This window comes from Pelmatolapia mariae, linkage group LG3_W (assembly GCF_036321145.2).
Source record: "Pelmatolapia mariae isolate MD_Pm_ZW linkage group LG3_W, Pm_UMD_F_2, whole genome shotgun sequence".
Classification (NCBI taxonomy): domain Eukaryota; kingdom Metazoa; phylum Chordata; class Actinopteri; order Cichliformes; family Cichlidae; genus Pelmatolapia; species Pelmatolapia mariae.
This window is the reverse complement of record NC_086229.1, coordinates 69060339-69075216: the sequence shown is the minus strand read 5'-3', so window position 1 is coordinate 69075216 and position 14878 is coordinate 69060339. Positions and strand designations below refer to the sequence as shown.

General features: G+C 41.8%; 2 protein-coding genes across 3 annotated transcripts in view; both read right to left on the bottom strand.

Annotated features, from left to right (window-relative positions):
- Positions 1-14878, bottom strand: part of LOC134624766 (zinc finger protein 91-like) — a 328469-nt gene that overhangs the window by 274113 nt on the left and 39478 nt on the right. The gene's annotated exons all lie outside the window — the stretch shown is intronic.
- Positions 3424-12960, bottom strand: LOC134624764 (zinc finger protein 708-like). 2 transcript variants are annotated; one of them, XM_063469803.2, is made up of 4 exons: positions 12639-12960; positions 9402-9491; positions 5393-6656; positions 3424-5173 (listed from the first exon to the last, which is right to left on the bottom strand). In XM_063469803.2, exons 2-3 carry the CDS (start codon positions 9417-9419, stop codon positions 5412-5414), a joined length of 1263 nt encoding a protein of 420 aa, XP_063325873.1. In that variant the 5' UTR covers positions 9420-9491; positions 12639-12960; the 3' UTR covers positions 3424-5173; positions 5393-5411. The 2 variants fall into 2 exon arrangements, with proteins under 2 accessions (XP_063325873.1, XP_063325872.1); XM_063469802.2 differs by adding an exon at positions 12222-12278 and having other exon boundaries at positions 3424-6656; positions 12639-12959.

The following is a 14878-nucleotide window of genomic DNA, read 5'->3' as shown; positions in this document are numbered from 1 at the left end:
ACGGCAGTGTTTTGAGATGTGAGAGATTTGCGACGTGTAGTGCAAATCTTGTGTAGTTAGTGTGTAGTAGGGATGGGTATCGTTTAGGTTTTATCCGATACCGGTGCCAAACCGGTACTTTTGAAACGGTGCCGGTGCTTAAACGGTGCTCAAACCGGTGCTTAAAGAATGGAGAACACAAAATTGGTCCAAAAACCTCTCATGTTCAGCTGTTTGTATTTTTGTAAAAAGATAACAATGTTAGCCTTTTCTGCAGCTATAGGGCATATAAATATATGGTATCACTCTTGGCTGGAAGCAGTGCTTAAACAATGGGAAAAAAACACAAACTTTGGCCAAAAACCTCTCATGTTTAACTGTTTTCCACTTTTTCTTTGGTCATTTTAGCCTTTTTGGCCAGGGTGAAGGGAGTATCTGCCATCAAACAAGAAGACAGCCGCATGTAGCTATGATGATGTTTGCTAGTTCACCTTACATGCATTAATTTAATAACGTGGTTAGCCTACTCAACGTAAATTACACATGAACAACATTAAGCTACTCACGCAGAGAAGAACGGCTGCTGGTGCCATCATCATCCTCATCATTTCTGCTACACTGGCAGGGCTAGGGGCCAGGACTCTCCTCTTCGGGTTTTTGGGGGATATTGCTAATTCCGGGTCTGATAACAGGCACCACACCGGTGGCATGTGCCGGTGTGAGGTCTCACAGCAAGCTTTTAAACACGGCGCATTTCTCGGCTTTAAAAAAAAAAACGCTATGCGTCGCCAGGTGTTTCATCAGATTCAAGGTGTTACCTCCTTTGACAGTATCACAGTATCAGCTTAAAGCACTTGTTGCAGGCTGTTGAGTTTGCATCTTTTGCTGCGAAGTACAGCCAGACTCTTGACCGCTTCGCCTTGGGCATTTCTAATCTGTAGCTCTGCTCTAAAAGAACATACGTACCTGGGCCCGCCTACTATCCTCGGAAACGTAAAATGATTGGCTAGAATTGGCTCAGGAAAAAAAAGCACCGAAAAAAAGCACCGAAATGTGCGCTGCTTTTCGGTCTGGTTACTACCGTTTATGACAGCACCGGTGCCATCATGGCACCGGACACCGGTACCCATCCCTAGTGTGTAGTGTAGTGTAGTCAATAGTTTTGTTGTGTGTGTCAGAACAATGAGGCGACTGCTAAATGTTTTTTTTTTTTTTGTTTTTTTTTGTCTGTCCCATTTGGTTCTTTAGCCGTCAGAATTGTTGTCTGAAGACCAACAAGGATACCAAATGGATTTATTTTGCCAAATGGATCATCATGGCATTGCCGTATTGGTCCATTTGATCAACTTTTGTTGTTATTATTTATTTTATTTTCAGTTGTTACAGATGAGACAGACATGATTGGGGGATAGGAAAGGGAGAAAGAAAGAGAGGAAGGAAAAGAAAAACAGAAGGGAAGAGGGACAGTGAGAAAGGGCACTTACAAAGACAAAGAGAAAAAAAAAATCTCCTGGATCACCTGTTGAGAGAAAAAGAATAGAAAACAAGCAAAAAAAAAAAAAACAAAGCAACATACTAAACACAACACCATCATGTTAATCTACCTAAGTGTAAACAGCAATAAATACTAAATATTGAATGTTGTTGTGCAGCACAGACAGCGCACAATGTGCTTTGAAGTAGCAGCTACGCAAGGTGTAGTTTATGTCTACGAACAATGAACACCCATGTGCACACCCGTGTGGATCAGCGCGCTTGTATACAGAAGGTTTCCCCATGTAACGGTCTGCTAGAGGGTGTGGAGGGCCATAGCCCCGTCCCCCAGGGCATGAAGCAGGCATGGAGGAGATCCAGGCTCCAGACATCCAGGGACCCCAGAGTGCGAGAGCCCAAGGAGTACCACCGGAGGGGCATCCGTGCCACCCTCCTGGGAAGGGCTGAGGAGATCCCCAGACGAGGGGTCACCCAGTAGCCACGGAGCAGAAGCCAGAGGGGGCTGCACTGGCGCGCCCGCCGGCTCTGCCGGCAGCCAGCTGTGCCAGAGTGAACCGAGCTGCAGGCCCCGAGGCCGGAGGTTCGAGGGCCCCCTTTGCCCCGGAAGAGGCCTGACCGAGCGACAGGCACCAGGCCCCGCCAAGTAGCCACCGGGAGTAAGCTGGTGTATACCTGAGCGCCCAGCCCCGGACACCAAGAACCACCAATGCACCGACCCCTGAGTGCATCAGTTACCGGCAGGGAGTGTGGTGAGGGGAGATAGGCCTCCACACTTTGGAGGGCCTGGGTGTTCCCAGGGAGGTGGAGTCTAAGACCTGACCTGACATATAAACACAGACAAACAGGCACACACAGACACAAACATGCATTCCCACCCTCATGCACACATATACAAACACTCAGCACTCATCCAACGTAGGAATAGACATATATGCACATGTACACACAATCGCACTCCCCAAACATACTCTATACCCCGGGTCCAGGTACCCTCGCCCCCAGAGGGGGAAACGGCACCCAGACCCAAGAGATGTGACCCTTTCCCCCCGGGGTGGAGGCAAGCAGACCGCCCCAGGCCTCGCAGAAGCAGGGAGGCCAATCTGTCAGCCAACACCTCCTCCCAGCCCCCCGCCCCGATGGCTGGCAGAGAACGGGGGTGTGTGAAGACCCCATACCTCCCTCCTCCCGCTCATGTGTAGTGTTGCTGCGTGTTGTTCTAAAGTGCATTTAAAACAGGGGAGGACATGGTGCTGCTGCCAGAGAGCAGCAGGTGTTAGCACGGCCCCTCCCGAGAAACCTCAATGTCTACATGGATTTAAAATTGAGAGGTGGGCACCGGCGCCAGAGGTAGGGTTGAATACTCAGACCATTCACTGGACTGCTAAATGTTAAAGGAGTGATACATCTCCTGTTGTCAGGCCTGCAGGTATCAGGCTTTTGATGTTCTCCTTTATCTCATAGTGGACAGAAATTATTTTTTGGAGTGGCTCAAATAATTTGTGTGGCATCAGATTTGATGCAGAACAGCTGATTGTTCTGTAAATAGTTTGAAATGTTTGTTTAAAAAAAATGCCTTAGCAGCATTTTTAGGTAAACAGCTGCAAAAATCTTTGTTGTTTGCAATACTCAGTAACTTTTTTGAAGAAGTAACTATATAATTAATTGCCCAGCATTGGTCTTTATATATTGTATTTTGCAGAGAGAGAGTTACAAAGTTTCAAAGTGGTGCTCCATGAGAGTCCTGTAGACGAGCAGCAGCACGATCCTGCATTGCAACTGCAAACCGCTATTGCAATGCAGGAACATCTGCTTTATTGGAATGGGTGAGACGTTAACCACAATGACTCTTAAAAACACTGTCTGAAAACTTCATGCCAACAGCACTTTTTTAAGAAAAATCAAACATATTATCCTTGAAGATCATTTTAGAGTTTTTAATGAGCTGCAGGATCCTTGTTCAGTGTGAGTGGAGAACAGCCAAGTCTCCTCCTCTGATAAACCTCCACATGTACCACTGAAAACAGTTAAATTAGTTTGAATCTGAAATCATGGCTCAAACTACTTGTTCTGAGACCATTTCTCTATTTTTCACACCAAACTGTTTAATAAGATAAACTCTACGCAGACTTCATCAAATATAACTAACACTTTAACATTATCAGGATTTCATAATACAAACTTCAAATTAACAAGAAAACAGCTGCAAACATGTGGATCAAAATCCATTAAAAAACAACATGTGGACTTCAAGGACTAAATACACTAAAGTGAAAGGAGGAGCAAAAAATAGAGGTTTAACAGAATTTGAATTAAGTAAAAGTCACCTGTGATCTTTAAAATGGTCCTGATGTGTGCTGCTGTTTTTAACTTTCAACATTTCTTTGCTGCCACTGTGAATAAGATTGTGTTCTTTGCCTAATTGAACAAAGGTTACACTGACTCACTGGTTGATCTTCTGGTACAAACTGGTATTACATGGAAGTACAGCCCAAAACCAATTTAGCTTGAGTTTATTTTTTCTGGACATAAAGTCACAGCAGGTGCAACTGCTGTGAAATTATTTGCAGTATTGGGAGAAAATGATTTAAGAGAAGATTTTACAACAGCAAAAGTTTAAATATGAATGAAAAATTGAAATTTAAGTGAGGTAACACATTAAATGAATACATAAAAAAAGTTAATTTTGGAAACACTAAGAAAGTTCAAATGAAAGAAATTGAAATATATATCCATATCTGCAATTCTGATACATTATTAGTTTGGTAAAAAAACAGACATTCCTATAACTTTAATAATACAGTAACAAGTACAACTACTAAACACTACTGTGTCCTAAGGGAACAAAGATCAAAATGTAACAAGGATAACATTTTAGAGGATAACATTTAATCCCTCAAAGGAAAAAAACATAAACTTGATATGCATATCTATACATGCAGCTTCCTAAATGTAACATTCAAGATTATTCACTGCAGCTCCAGAAATCAGAGCTACCTCATCACATCCAAGTGTGACATCAGCTGACACTCTTTACAGGAGATTCCATCTGAACTCTGTGGAGCCTGATCTCAAGGTTTTTAAGTCTGACCTGAAACCAGAAGAGGATCTTTCTCTCTCTTCAGATTCATTGTGATCCAGTGATTTCAGTCCTGCATGATCAGGCTGATGTTTGCACAGAGCAGATAATGAAGTGAATGTTTTTGCACATTGGTAACAGTAAAACAGTTTATTTACAGCGTGGAATCGTTTGTGTTCGGAGTATGAACTGACATTCCTGAAGCTCTTGTCACACTGCTCACAGCTGAAGTTCACTTCCATGTGTGAACGTTCATGTTTGTTACAATGACCTGATTGTGAGAAGCTTTCGTCACAGTGTCTGCACTTGTATGGTGTCTCTCCTGTGTGGATTCCCTTATGCTTTTTCATTAAGCTCACGTGGTGAAGGATGACCCACACTGGTCACAGATGTGCTTTTTGACCCCACTGTGGAAGAGTTCATGTATTTTTAATGTACTTGGTGTGTGGAAGCCTTTCCCACATTCTTTGCAGTAGTTCATTTTGTCTCCAGTGTGTCTACGTTGATGTGGTTTTAGGTCCTGTTGATGATTGAAGTTTTTACACAAAGATCACAGAGATACTCTTTCCCACCACCACAGTGATGACAGGGTTGAGAAATGGATCCATCTGCGTCGCTCCACTTCTAAACAAAGACAGTGTAAGTCAGGGAATTCCTTCAACATTTTTATCCTGAAAGAAAAAGCATCTCTGCCAACATCCAATTAAATTTTACTGTTTAGAACTCAGGTTACTTCTTCATTTTTCCAAACAGTTCATTCAGTATAACTCCATAAGTTTACTGATCAGACTAGTTCAAAACAGTCAGGTTACAATTACAAGATAAAAATAAATACATCCTCACAGTAACTGCACTTGTAGAGTTACTTTCTGGTGTGGATCTGTTGGTGTTTTTTCAGCTGATGTGGATATTTAAAAGTCTTCTCACACAGGTCACATTTATAAGGTCTCTCCTCAGTGTGGCTAAACATGTGTCGTCGTAAATGTGCATCTGTTGCAAACAGTTTCCCACACTGATCACAGCAATAAACATCATTTCCATTGTGAATCCGTAAGTGACTATTTCGGTAGTGTTTGTCGCTGAAACTTTTTCCACAAAAGTCGCAGCTGTACGCCTTAATTCCAGAGTGGGTAACTAGATGCTTCTGTAAGTCGCCATTTTGAACAAAAGCCTTACCACACAACTCACAGCTGTGTGCTTTAAATCTGCTGTGGATGAGCTGGTGTTTTTTTAAGTGTCCAGCCTGGGTAAAAGACTTTCCACACAAATCACAGGTGTAAGGTTTTACTCCACTGTGGATGAGTTGGTGTGTTTTTAAACTTCCAGCCTCGGTAAAAGACTTTCCACACAAATCACAGCTGTACGCTTTAACTCCACTGTGGATGAGTTGGTGTGTTTTTAAACATCCAGCCTGGGTAAAAGACTTTCCACACAAATCACAGCTGTACGCTTTAACTCCACTGTGGATGAGTTGGTGTTTTTTTAAACTTCCAGCCTGGGTAAAAGACTTTCCACACAAATCACAGCTGTAAGGTTTAACTCCACTGTGGAAGAGTTGGTGTGTTTTTAAACCTCCAGCCTGGGTAAAAGACTTTCCACACAAATCACAGCTGTAAGGTTTAAATCCACTGTGGATGAGTTGGTGTCTTTTTAAGTGTGCAGCCTGGGTAAAGGACTTTCCACACAAATCACAGCTGTAAGGTTTAAATCCACTGTGGATGAGTTGGTGTGTTTTTAAACCTCCAGCCTCGGTAAAAGACTTTCCACACAAATCACAGCTGTACGCTTTAACTACACTGTGGAAGAGTTGGTGTCTTTTTAAGCATCCAGCCCGGGTAAAGGACTTCCCACACTCATCACAGCTGTAAGGTTTAACTCCACTGTGGATGAGTTGGTGTCTTTTTAAGTCTCCAGCCTGGGTAAAATCCTTCCCACACTCATCACAGCTGTAAGCTTTAACATCACTGTGGAAGAGTTGGTGAGTTTTTAAGTGTCCAGCATGGGTAAAATCCTTCCCACACTCATCACAGCTGTAGGTTTTCTCTCCCTGTCTTCTGTGACGTTTGTCGGCCTCCTGAGAGCGCTGACTTCTCGCTCCATGTTGGTCCTGCAGTGACAGAGATACAAACAGAGGCAGTGAGTGAAAATCAGTCATGGAACAAACTGAAACTCCCTCCATTGGTGGAATCAAACATGTCAAAAAACACATTGTTGGTGTGTTACCACCACCTTCTGGTGGCAGTATCACATTACAATGATGTGACACAATGAGAGTTGTAATGAAAACTAGAAAGCGAAAATTTCAGAAGGAATTTTAAGTGTGCCTATGCCGCTGCTAATCAGTGTAGTTTGCCATTCATACGGCTGCTTAGGGCAAAACTCAGCAGAGCAGCCATTCTCCACCATGAACTATGGTAAAAACAAACACCGCTCACGCTTCACAGATAACAGGTTACAGTTTTGTGTAAAGATGAAGTTACTTCGTACAGCGCCGATTTGCAGACGCTGTGCACAGAGGTTCATGAGCAGAAGTCCCATTGTACCACGGCAGATCCGACAATGTTTGCATGAACACGCTTTGAAGCATTATGTTATGGACCACTTTTCACACATGGTTGGTGTACCCACACAGCCGGCTGTAGCTTTTCAACTCACAGCCCGACACACACCCAAAAAACAGCCGAGAGAGCACAGACTACGCCCGAGAGGCGTGATTGCAGGTGCCGCTCAGGTGGGTCCACCTCCCCTGCAGCGGCACTGCAGACCACGCCCTGCCACACACATCAAACACGTAAAATAAATATTTATGCACTTTTGCATTCACTTTTTGTTTTTTGTTATTTTTACACAGTGTTCTGAATGATTAACAATGGTCTACAGCCAATCTTGTGTATTATTATACAAACTTTGGTTGTAAGATTCAGATAACTATTTAATAAAAGCTAAATATTTTATATGAGAGTAAGAAATCAAAGTATAACTTTGTGTCCACCTTTCTCTGTTAATGCCCTACCTGGCCCCCTGGCAAAAGCCTTGCTAGATCCGCCCCTGCACAGTTACCAGCTGTCAGCTACACAAAAACAGGAGCTTGGTGTTTATTTGTCTCTCAGAAACAGTTCATAACTTCCCTTCAACTCATTCATGTCACCTAAAAGGTAAACCTGTTTCTCCATCACCAGTTCAGCTCTGATGATTCAGTAAGGACATCTCCTGGTTTGGACCAGCCGCTTCTACAGCTGTGGCTCCAGCAAACATCAGCTGATACTAGAAATTAAAATCAAATGAATTCTAACAACAGCTGATCAAGCTTAAACGTGCTGCTGTTGTTTAGCGCAATAAACAAGAGCGAAAAGCCGATCGTTGATCAGTTTCACGATTGAAGTTGCAACAAGCGAGAGAATCACACGGGAGGCTTTGTAACGACAGAATAAATCGTAATATTTTCTCTGAATGTGGGACAATTCCCTTTGTACGGCAACTCTATGAACTAACCCTTATGAATAAAATAAAGTTCAAAGTCAGTAACTTAGCGCGCACACAGGTCAGCACAACGAAAATAAACTACACCTAAACTCGGTTTATATCTGACCCAAATAGAGTGCAATTCATAACTTCTTACCTGAAATTCAGTTCACCTCACGCTCCTGCCTTAGGTTTCCCTGATCCACGATCTACCACCGGTCGATCGGCGGTCGCCTCGCCGCCTCGTATGTCTCGTTCCCTGCATGTTCTTTATGACACACACCGGTGGATAGCTGCCCTCGGTTGTTAGCCAAGACCAAACAACTCAGTTATTTTTTCCACATCGACCAGCATCATCGGCCCATATAAACGAAAAATAAGTCCACCTAAGACACGGGTGATTAAATGAGCGTCAGCAGTCTCACTGTAAGCCAAGCCCGGCTGCTCGAAGGCCAAGCCCGGCTGCTCGAAGGGTCGCTAGCGGCGCTAGCGGCGCTAGCTAGCTAGCCGGCTAGCAGCAACATCGTCAGAGAACTGTTGCTAATATGGGATGTCTTGATAAAACGACATACCACTAGAGAGAGCCAACACACCACAAATGAAGTTTGAAATTTGTTTCAGTGGGACCAAAAGATGGAGCCAACACACCACAAATGAAGTCTGTTTCTATGGCGCCAAAAGAAGAATCTTTCTAAATTTGCACTAAAATATTAATATTTAAAAAACTATAAAAGTCATGAACACCAAAAGTCATACCATACTAGTCCAGCTCCAGCCGCACAAAATGATCTAACATATGTAACCCTATTGTCAAAACTGTTAGGCAGAGAAGCGCGGGAAAATTTTCACTAAAATATTAATATTTAAAATCTATAATAGTCATAAACACCAAAAGTCATAGAACACCATTCCAGATCCAGCCACACAAAATGAGGTAACATATATGAAGTTTGTCTCAAAACTGCGGGGCGAGTTTCGCTGCAAAATTTCAGGCGGAAACTGAAGAATAATAATAATAAGAAGAAGAAGAATAAATCCGACGAATAGTAATAAGTGTGCCTCTTGGCATAGGCACACTTAATAATAATAAATCCGACGAATAGTAATAAGTGTGCCTCTTGGCATAGGCACACTTAATTACATTATTAAAGAAATATTGATCAGTAGAGAAACTCTTTTACTTCAGAAAAAAATTCAACTGATGATATTGTTGTTTCAATATGTGCTTATAAAATATGATCTTTGTATTTTCTTGTAACTTCTGCGGTTTTTGGTTGTGAATGTAGATTCTTTATATATGGAGGAGCCCAGGATGGAAAAGATAAAGCTCCTGTTAACATGTTTTTAAAAACCAACCAATAATACAGTGTAACTGTGATATTTTTCTCACCTTCTGTGTTGAAGTCATTGTTTCCTCTGTAGTGGTTGAGCTGAGTCCAAAATTGTTCCTCTGCTGCTCCACCAGATTCCTGTTACTCAGCTGGGACACACACACATATACATATATATACAGGTCCTTCTCAAAAAATTAGCATATTGTGATAAAGTTCATTATTTCCTGTAATGTACTGATAAACATTAGACTTTCATATATTTTAGATTCATTACACACAACTGAAGTAGTTCGAGCCTTTCACTGTTTTAATATTGATGATTTTGGCATACATAACTCATGAAAACCCAAAATTCCTATCTCAAAAAATTTGCATATCATGAAACGGTAATCTAAACGAGCTATTAACCTAATCATCTGAATCAACGAATTAACTCTAAACACCTGCAAAAGATTCCTGAGGCTTTTAAAAACTCCCAGCCTGGTTCATTACTCAAAACCGAAATCATTGGTAAGACTGCCGACCTGACTGCTGTCCAGAAGGCCATCATTGACACCCTCAAGCAAGAGGGTAAGACACAGAAAGAAATTTCTGAACAAATAGGCTGTTCCCAGAGTGCTGTATCAAAGCACCTCAGTGGGAAGTCTGTGGGAAGGAAAAAGTGGGGCAGAAAACGCTGAACAACGAGAAGAGGTGACCGGACCCTGAGGAAGATTGTGGAGAAGAACTGATTCCAGACCTTGGGGGACCTGCGGAAGAAGTGGACTGAGTCTGGAGTAGAAACATCCAGAGCCACCGTGTACAGGCGTGTGCAGGAAATGGGCTACAGGTGCCGCATTCCCCAGGTCAAGCCACTTTTGAACCAGAAACAGCAGCAAAAGCGCCTGACCTGGGCTACAGAGAAGCAGCACTGGACTGTTGCTCAGTGGTCCAAAGTACTTTTTTTGGATGAAAGCAACTTTTGCATGTCATTCGGAAATCAAGGTGCCAGAGTCTGGAGGAAGACTGGGGAGAGGGAAATCCCAAAATGCCTGAAGTCCAGTGTCAAGTACCCACAGTCAGTGATGGTCTGGGGTGCCATGTCAGCTGCTGGTGTTGGTCCACTGTGTTTTATCAAGGGCAGGGTCAATGCAGCTAGCTATCAGGAGATTTTGGAGCACTTCATGCTTCCATCTGCTGAAAAGCTTTATGGAGATGAAGATTTCATTTTTCAGCATGACCTGGCACCTGCTCACAGTGCCAAAACCACTGGTAAATGGTTTACTGACCATGGTATTACTGTGCTCAATTGGCCTGCCAACTCTCCTGACCTGAACCCCATAGAGAATCTGTGGGATATTGTGAAGAGAAAGTTGAGAGACGCAAGACCCAACACTCTGGATGAGCTTAAGGCCGCTATCGAAGCATCCTGGACCTCCATAACACCTCAGCAGTGCCACAGGCTGATTGCCTCCATGCCACGCCGCATTGAAGCAGTCATTTCTGCAAAAGGATTCCCAACCAAGTATTGAGTGCATAACTGAACATAATTATTTGAAGGTTGACTTTTTTTGTATTAAAAACACTTTTCTTTTATTTGGTCGGATGAAATATGCTAATTTCTTGAGATAGGAATTTTGGGTTTTCATGAGTTATGTATGCCAAAATCATCAATATTAAAACAATGAAAGGCTTGAACTACTTCAGTTGTGTGTAATGAATCTAAAATATATGAAAGTCTAATGTTTATCAGTACATTACAGGAAATAATGAACTTTATCACAATATGCTAATTTTTTGAGAAGGACCTGTGTAATACACATATATATATATATATATATATATATATATATATATATATATATATATATATATATATATATATATATATATATATATACATATACACATATATATATATATACATACATTTATATATTAGGGGTGCAACGATACTCGTATCGATATTGAACCGTTCGATACAGTGCTTTCGGTTCGGTACGCATGTGTATCGAACAATACAAAATTTTTAATTTATTTTATCAACTTTTCTTCTGACGATGCTGTCTGTGTTGAGAGCTCAGTGGATCTGCGTTCGACTACTCCGCCTAGGCTGCACTGTCGAGCGCAGATCCACTGAGCGCAGCGCAAGCTAGCAAGACAGAAGCTTAGCTCGTTGCAACATGGCAAATTGAACCTCCCCCACCCTCATTCAGATCTGGCCTTTGGAACTGTTTTGGTCTTCATGTGAAGTATGACCCTGAAGGTAAGCGCATCATGGACAAAAGTAAAACAGTATGTCGGATGTGCCACGCAATGCTCAATTACATGGGTAGGAACTAGTGCTTAGCGCAATTTGCTCGTTAACGTGTTGACGCTGTCCAGCCCCACGCACGGGGCGATCCGCGGTAGCTCGTTAACGGAGATTTGCCGTGTTGTGGCATGCATTAATGTCATTTCAGATTAACGCTGACAGCACTAGTGGGAACACAACGAATATGACTGCATACTCCGACATCATCCTAGTGCAAAGACAAGTGGAAGCAGACAAAAACAACAAGCACGCATGCTACAAACTTTACCCGAGTCATTTAGACAGCCGTTAGCACATTATTCTCCTTATGGGGACCTGATATGTTTAATATGCTGCTGAGAATATACCCCAGAAGAAGCGTATAGTATAGCTTTTATTTTGGAAAGAGCCATTTCTCTGTAATAAACTCTCTTTTCCAAAGATGAGGGATTTCTCCATGACATATTTATGTTTTTATTACTTTGTCGTTTCAGCAACATTAAATTTAAAAACTGTACTTTTGAGTTAAAATATATATTTATAATTTTAATAAATGACAAATTAAAAAAGCATGAACATTTTTTGTATCGAAAAAATATCGAACCGTGACACCAAAGTATCGAACCGAACCGAACCGTGAATTTTGTGTATCGTTGCACCCCTAATATATATATATATATATATATATATATATATATAGAGAGAGAGAGAGAGAGAGAGAGAGAGATTTATATATATTATACAATAATATATATAATATACAATATATCTGCGAACAAATATAATTCTATAAAGTGGCTCTATATAGTGTGTAACTGTTAATATAGAGCGTTATTAAATTTATTGCTAATGCAATCACACTGACTTCTGAGGAAATTTTAAATGGCACTCATCATCAGAAAGGTTGCCTACCCTGCTCTACAGTCTGTTTAACTCCACTGTATACCAAGGCATCTATTATTCTCAACAGAGCTAAAATCAACATAAACTAAACCCACATAAAAGTTAGCTCGGTGCTTACCTTTAGATGAGCCCACAAACCGAGAGAAACTCCGTGATGAAGCTGGAAGTCTTTGCAAACAGGAAACAGATCAGGGAGCAGAGACCCTCGTGGTTCACGCTGATCTCAGCTACGATCCAGGAGACAAGGGTGTGCAGATCGATGCAGATATCGATCCAAACGTTGGTAGTGGTATATGTTCCTGTAAGTTCACTACTTTAGTCCTGTTTCATGAAAAAGCAGCTCTCTCAGCTCGACTCCTCTACTACACACACATTTTCTCCGCCCCCTTGTCCTCTTCTTCTTCTTTGTGTTTAACGGCGGTTGGCAACCAACGTAAAGGAGCATTACCGCCTCCTACTGTTCCGGAGTATGGGTCAGACAGTGAGCTTACAATCTGTATCCAAATCAATCAAAAAAAAAAAACTTACACTCTGTCATAAACACCTATAGCCTTCAAAAACCCCACCAATTCCCTTACCTGTGCCCTACTACCCTCCAACACACTCTTCAGATTAAATTCCCGATTCCCCGCTCCCTCAATCTATCCTGCAGAACTTTCCTCTCCACATCATAACCCTTGCACCGCAGTATTACATGCTCTACCGTCTCCTCCTCCTCCTGGCACACTCCACAAAGCCCCGTCTCATGTTCTCCTATCATCTGTAGTGTTTTATTTAATGCACAATGTCCCAGTCTGAGCCTGGTAATGACCACCTCATCTCTCCTATTACCCCTATACGACCTACACCCTGCCAGCTCCTTCTTAAAATGATACAAATGCCTGCCCTTACTCCCTGAATCCCACCGCTCCTGCCACTCCTGAACAACCTGCCTCCAAACAATACCTTTTGCTTCAGATCCGCTTTCGCCCCCTTTTCCTGGCTCTGTGGTGATTTGTTACTGTGCGGTCACGTGACTCAGACCCACAACGTAACCACGTGGGGTGTAATTTCAAAATTAGTGCCTATCTCCTTTTCCTAAACTCTTTTCCTTGTCCTCAATGAAATCGTGGGAAGGGGAATTGCTAAGGACTCAGGGAAAGAGAGGAGCGGTGCTGAGAATTGGAACAGCCTTAGGCTGTATCCCAATTCAGGTTCTGCAGCTTTGAAGTACGCAGCCTTAACGGTCCATAAGGGCCGCGTACTCAAAGACCGCTAAGGCCGGAAGTGCGAGGCTTGTGAAATGGGACGGTCTGGCCTCCGTCGCCCTGCCCAGGTTGCCTAGCAACCATGATACCAACCGCTGGAAACGTTTCAGCTTTGTTTGTCAGAAATGAAGGAGAACATTTTATTCATATGTTTGTGTGTTTCTACACGAGCTTTGTGTGATTTAATAAGTATCTGAGGCTGAGACCACAGGACTGTAAAACATGATTGTTGGGCTTCATTTCAACAGTCATTTAAGATTAGGTAGTAAATAACAATTAGCTAATGTTGTTCATGAGACTAAAGTCAGTGTAAATATGATATGGCCAATATTATAGTTATTATATTAATCATTATTAGTTATTACAGCAGTGAGTTTGAAGTCTCAAATCAAATCACTTTTGTGACATACACTGGTACAGCACATGTGAGTGAACTCTGTGTCAAATACTGAGCGTCAGTAAAGATTGTTGCAGTTATTTATATTTCCCATCACCTTAAATCTTCACTCAAAGACAAGTATCTTTGACAGTGTATATGTAGATGTATTATATATAAGAGACAAATGTTGTTCCTTCAGTTCCTTCAGGCTGTTGGCATTACTAAATTTGGCTCAATGCTTACATATATGTGTAAAAAGCAAATGTAAGCGCTGTGATAACTGTTTCTGATAGAATGACGAGTAGACTGATATTAAGTCACACAGAATGGTTATCAGAGCCTTAAACAGGCTGACTTGTGCTAAATGGGTCAAACTGGGCAGAAAGTCTACAAACACATAACATCCTTATAGAATATGATGTAACACTATAGATCAACTTACCTCAGAATATATAAAGCTTAAAAACAGTTACAGCAATATGATGCAACAAACACAGCAGTACTACTAATCCAAAATACTCAAAGCTTCATAGAACTGAAACAAACATTTATTTTTAGCTCCATTCTGCTGCTGATACATACTTTAGGTTTCTGAATATTAAACTTGTTGCTGCCTTTCATAGTGTGTAACTTGAAGGCCCTGAGTACTTTCTCCCACACTGAAAACACTGGAATGATAAAATTATTTGAACATTACCTAATAAGACTGATTCAGGACAGACAATTAGTTAT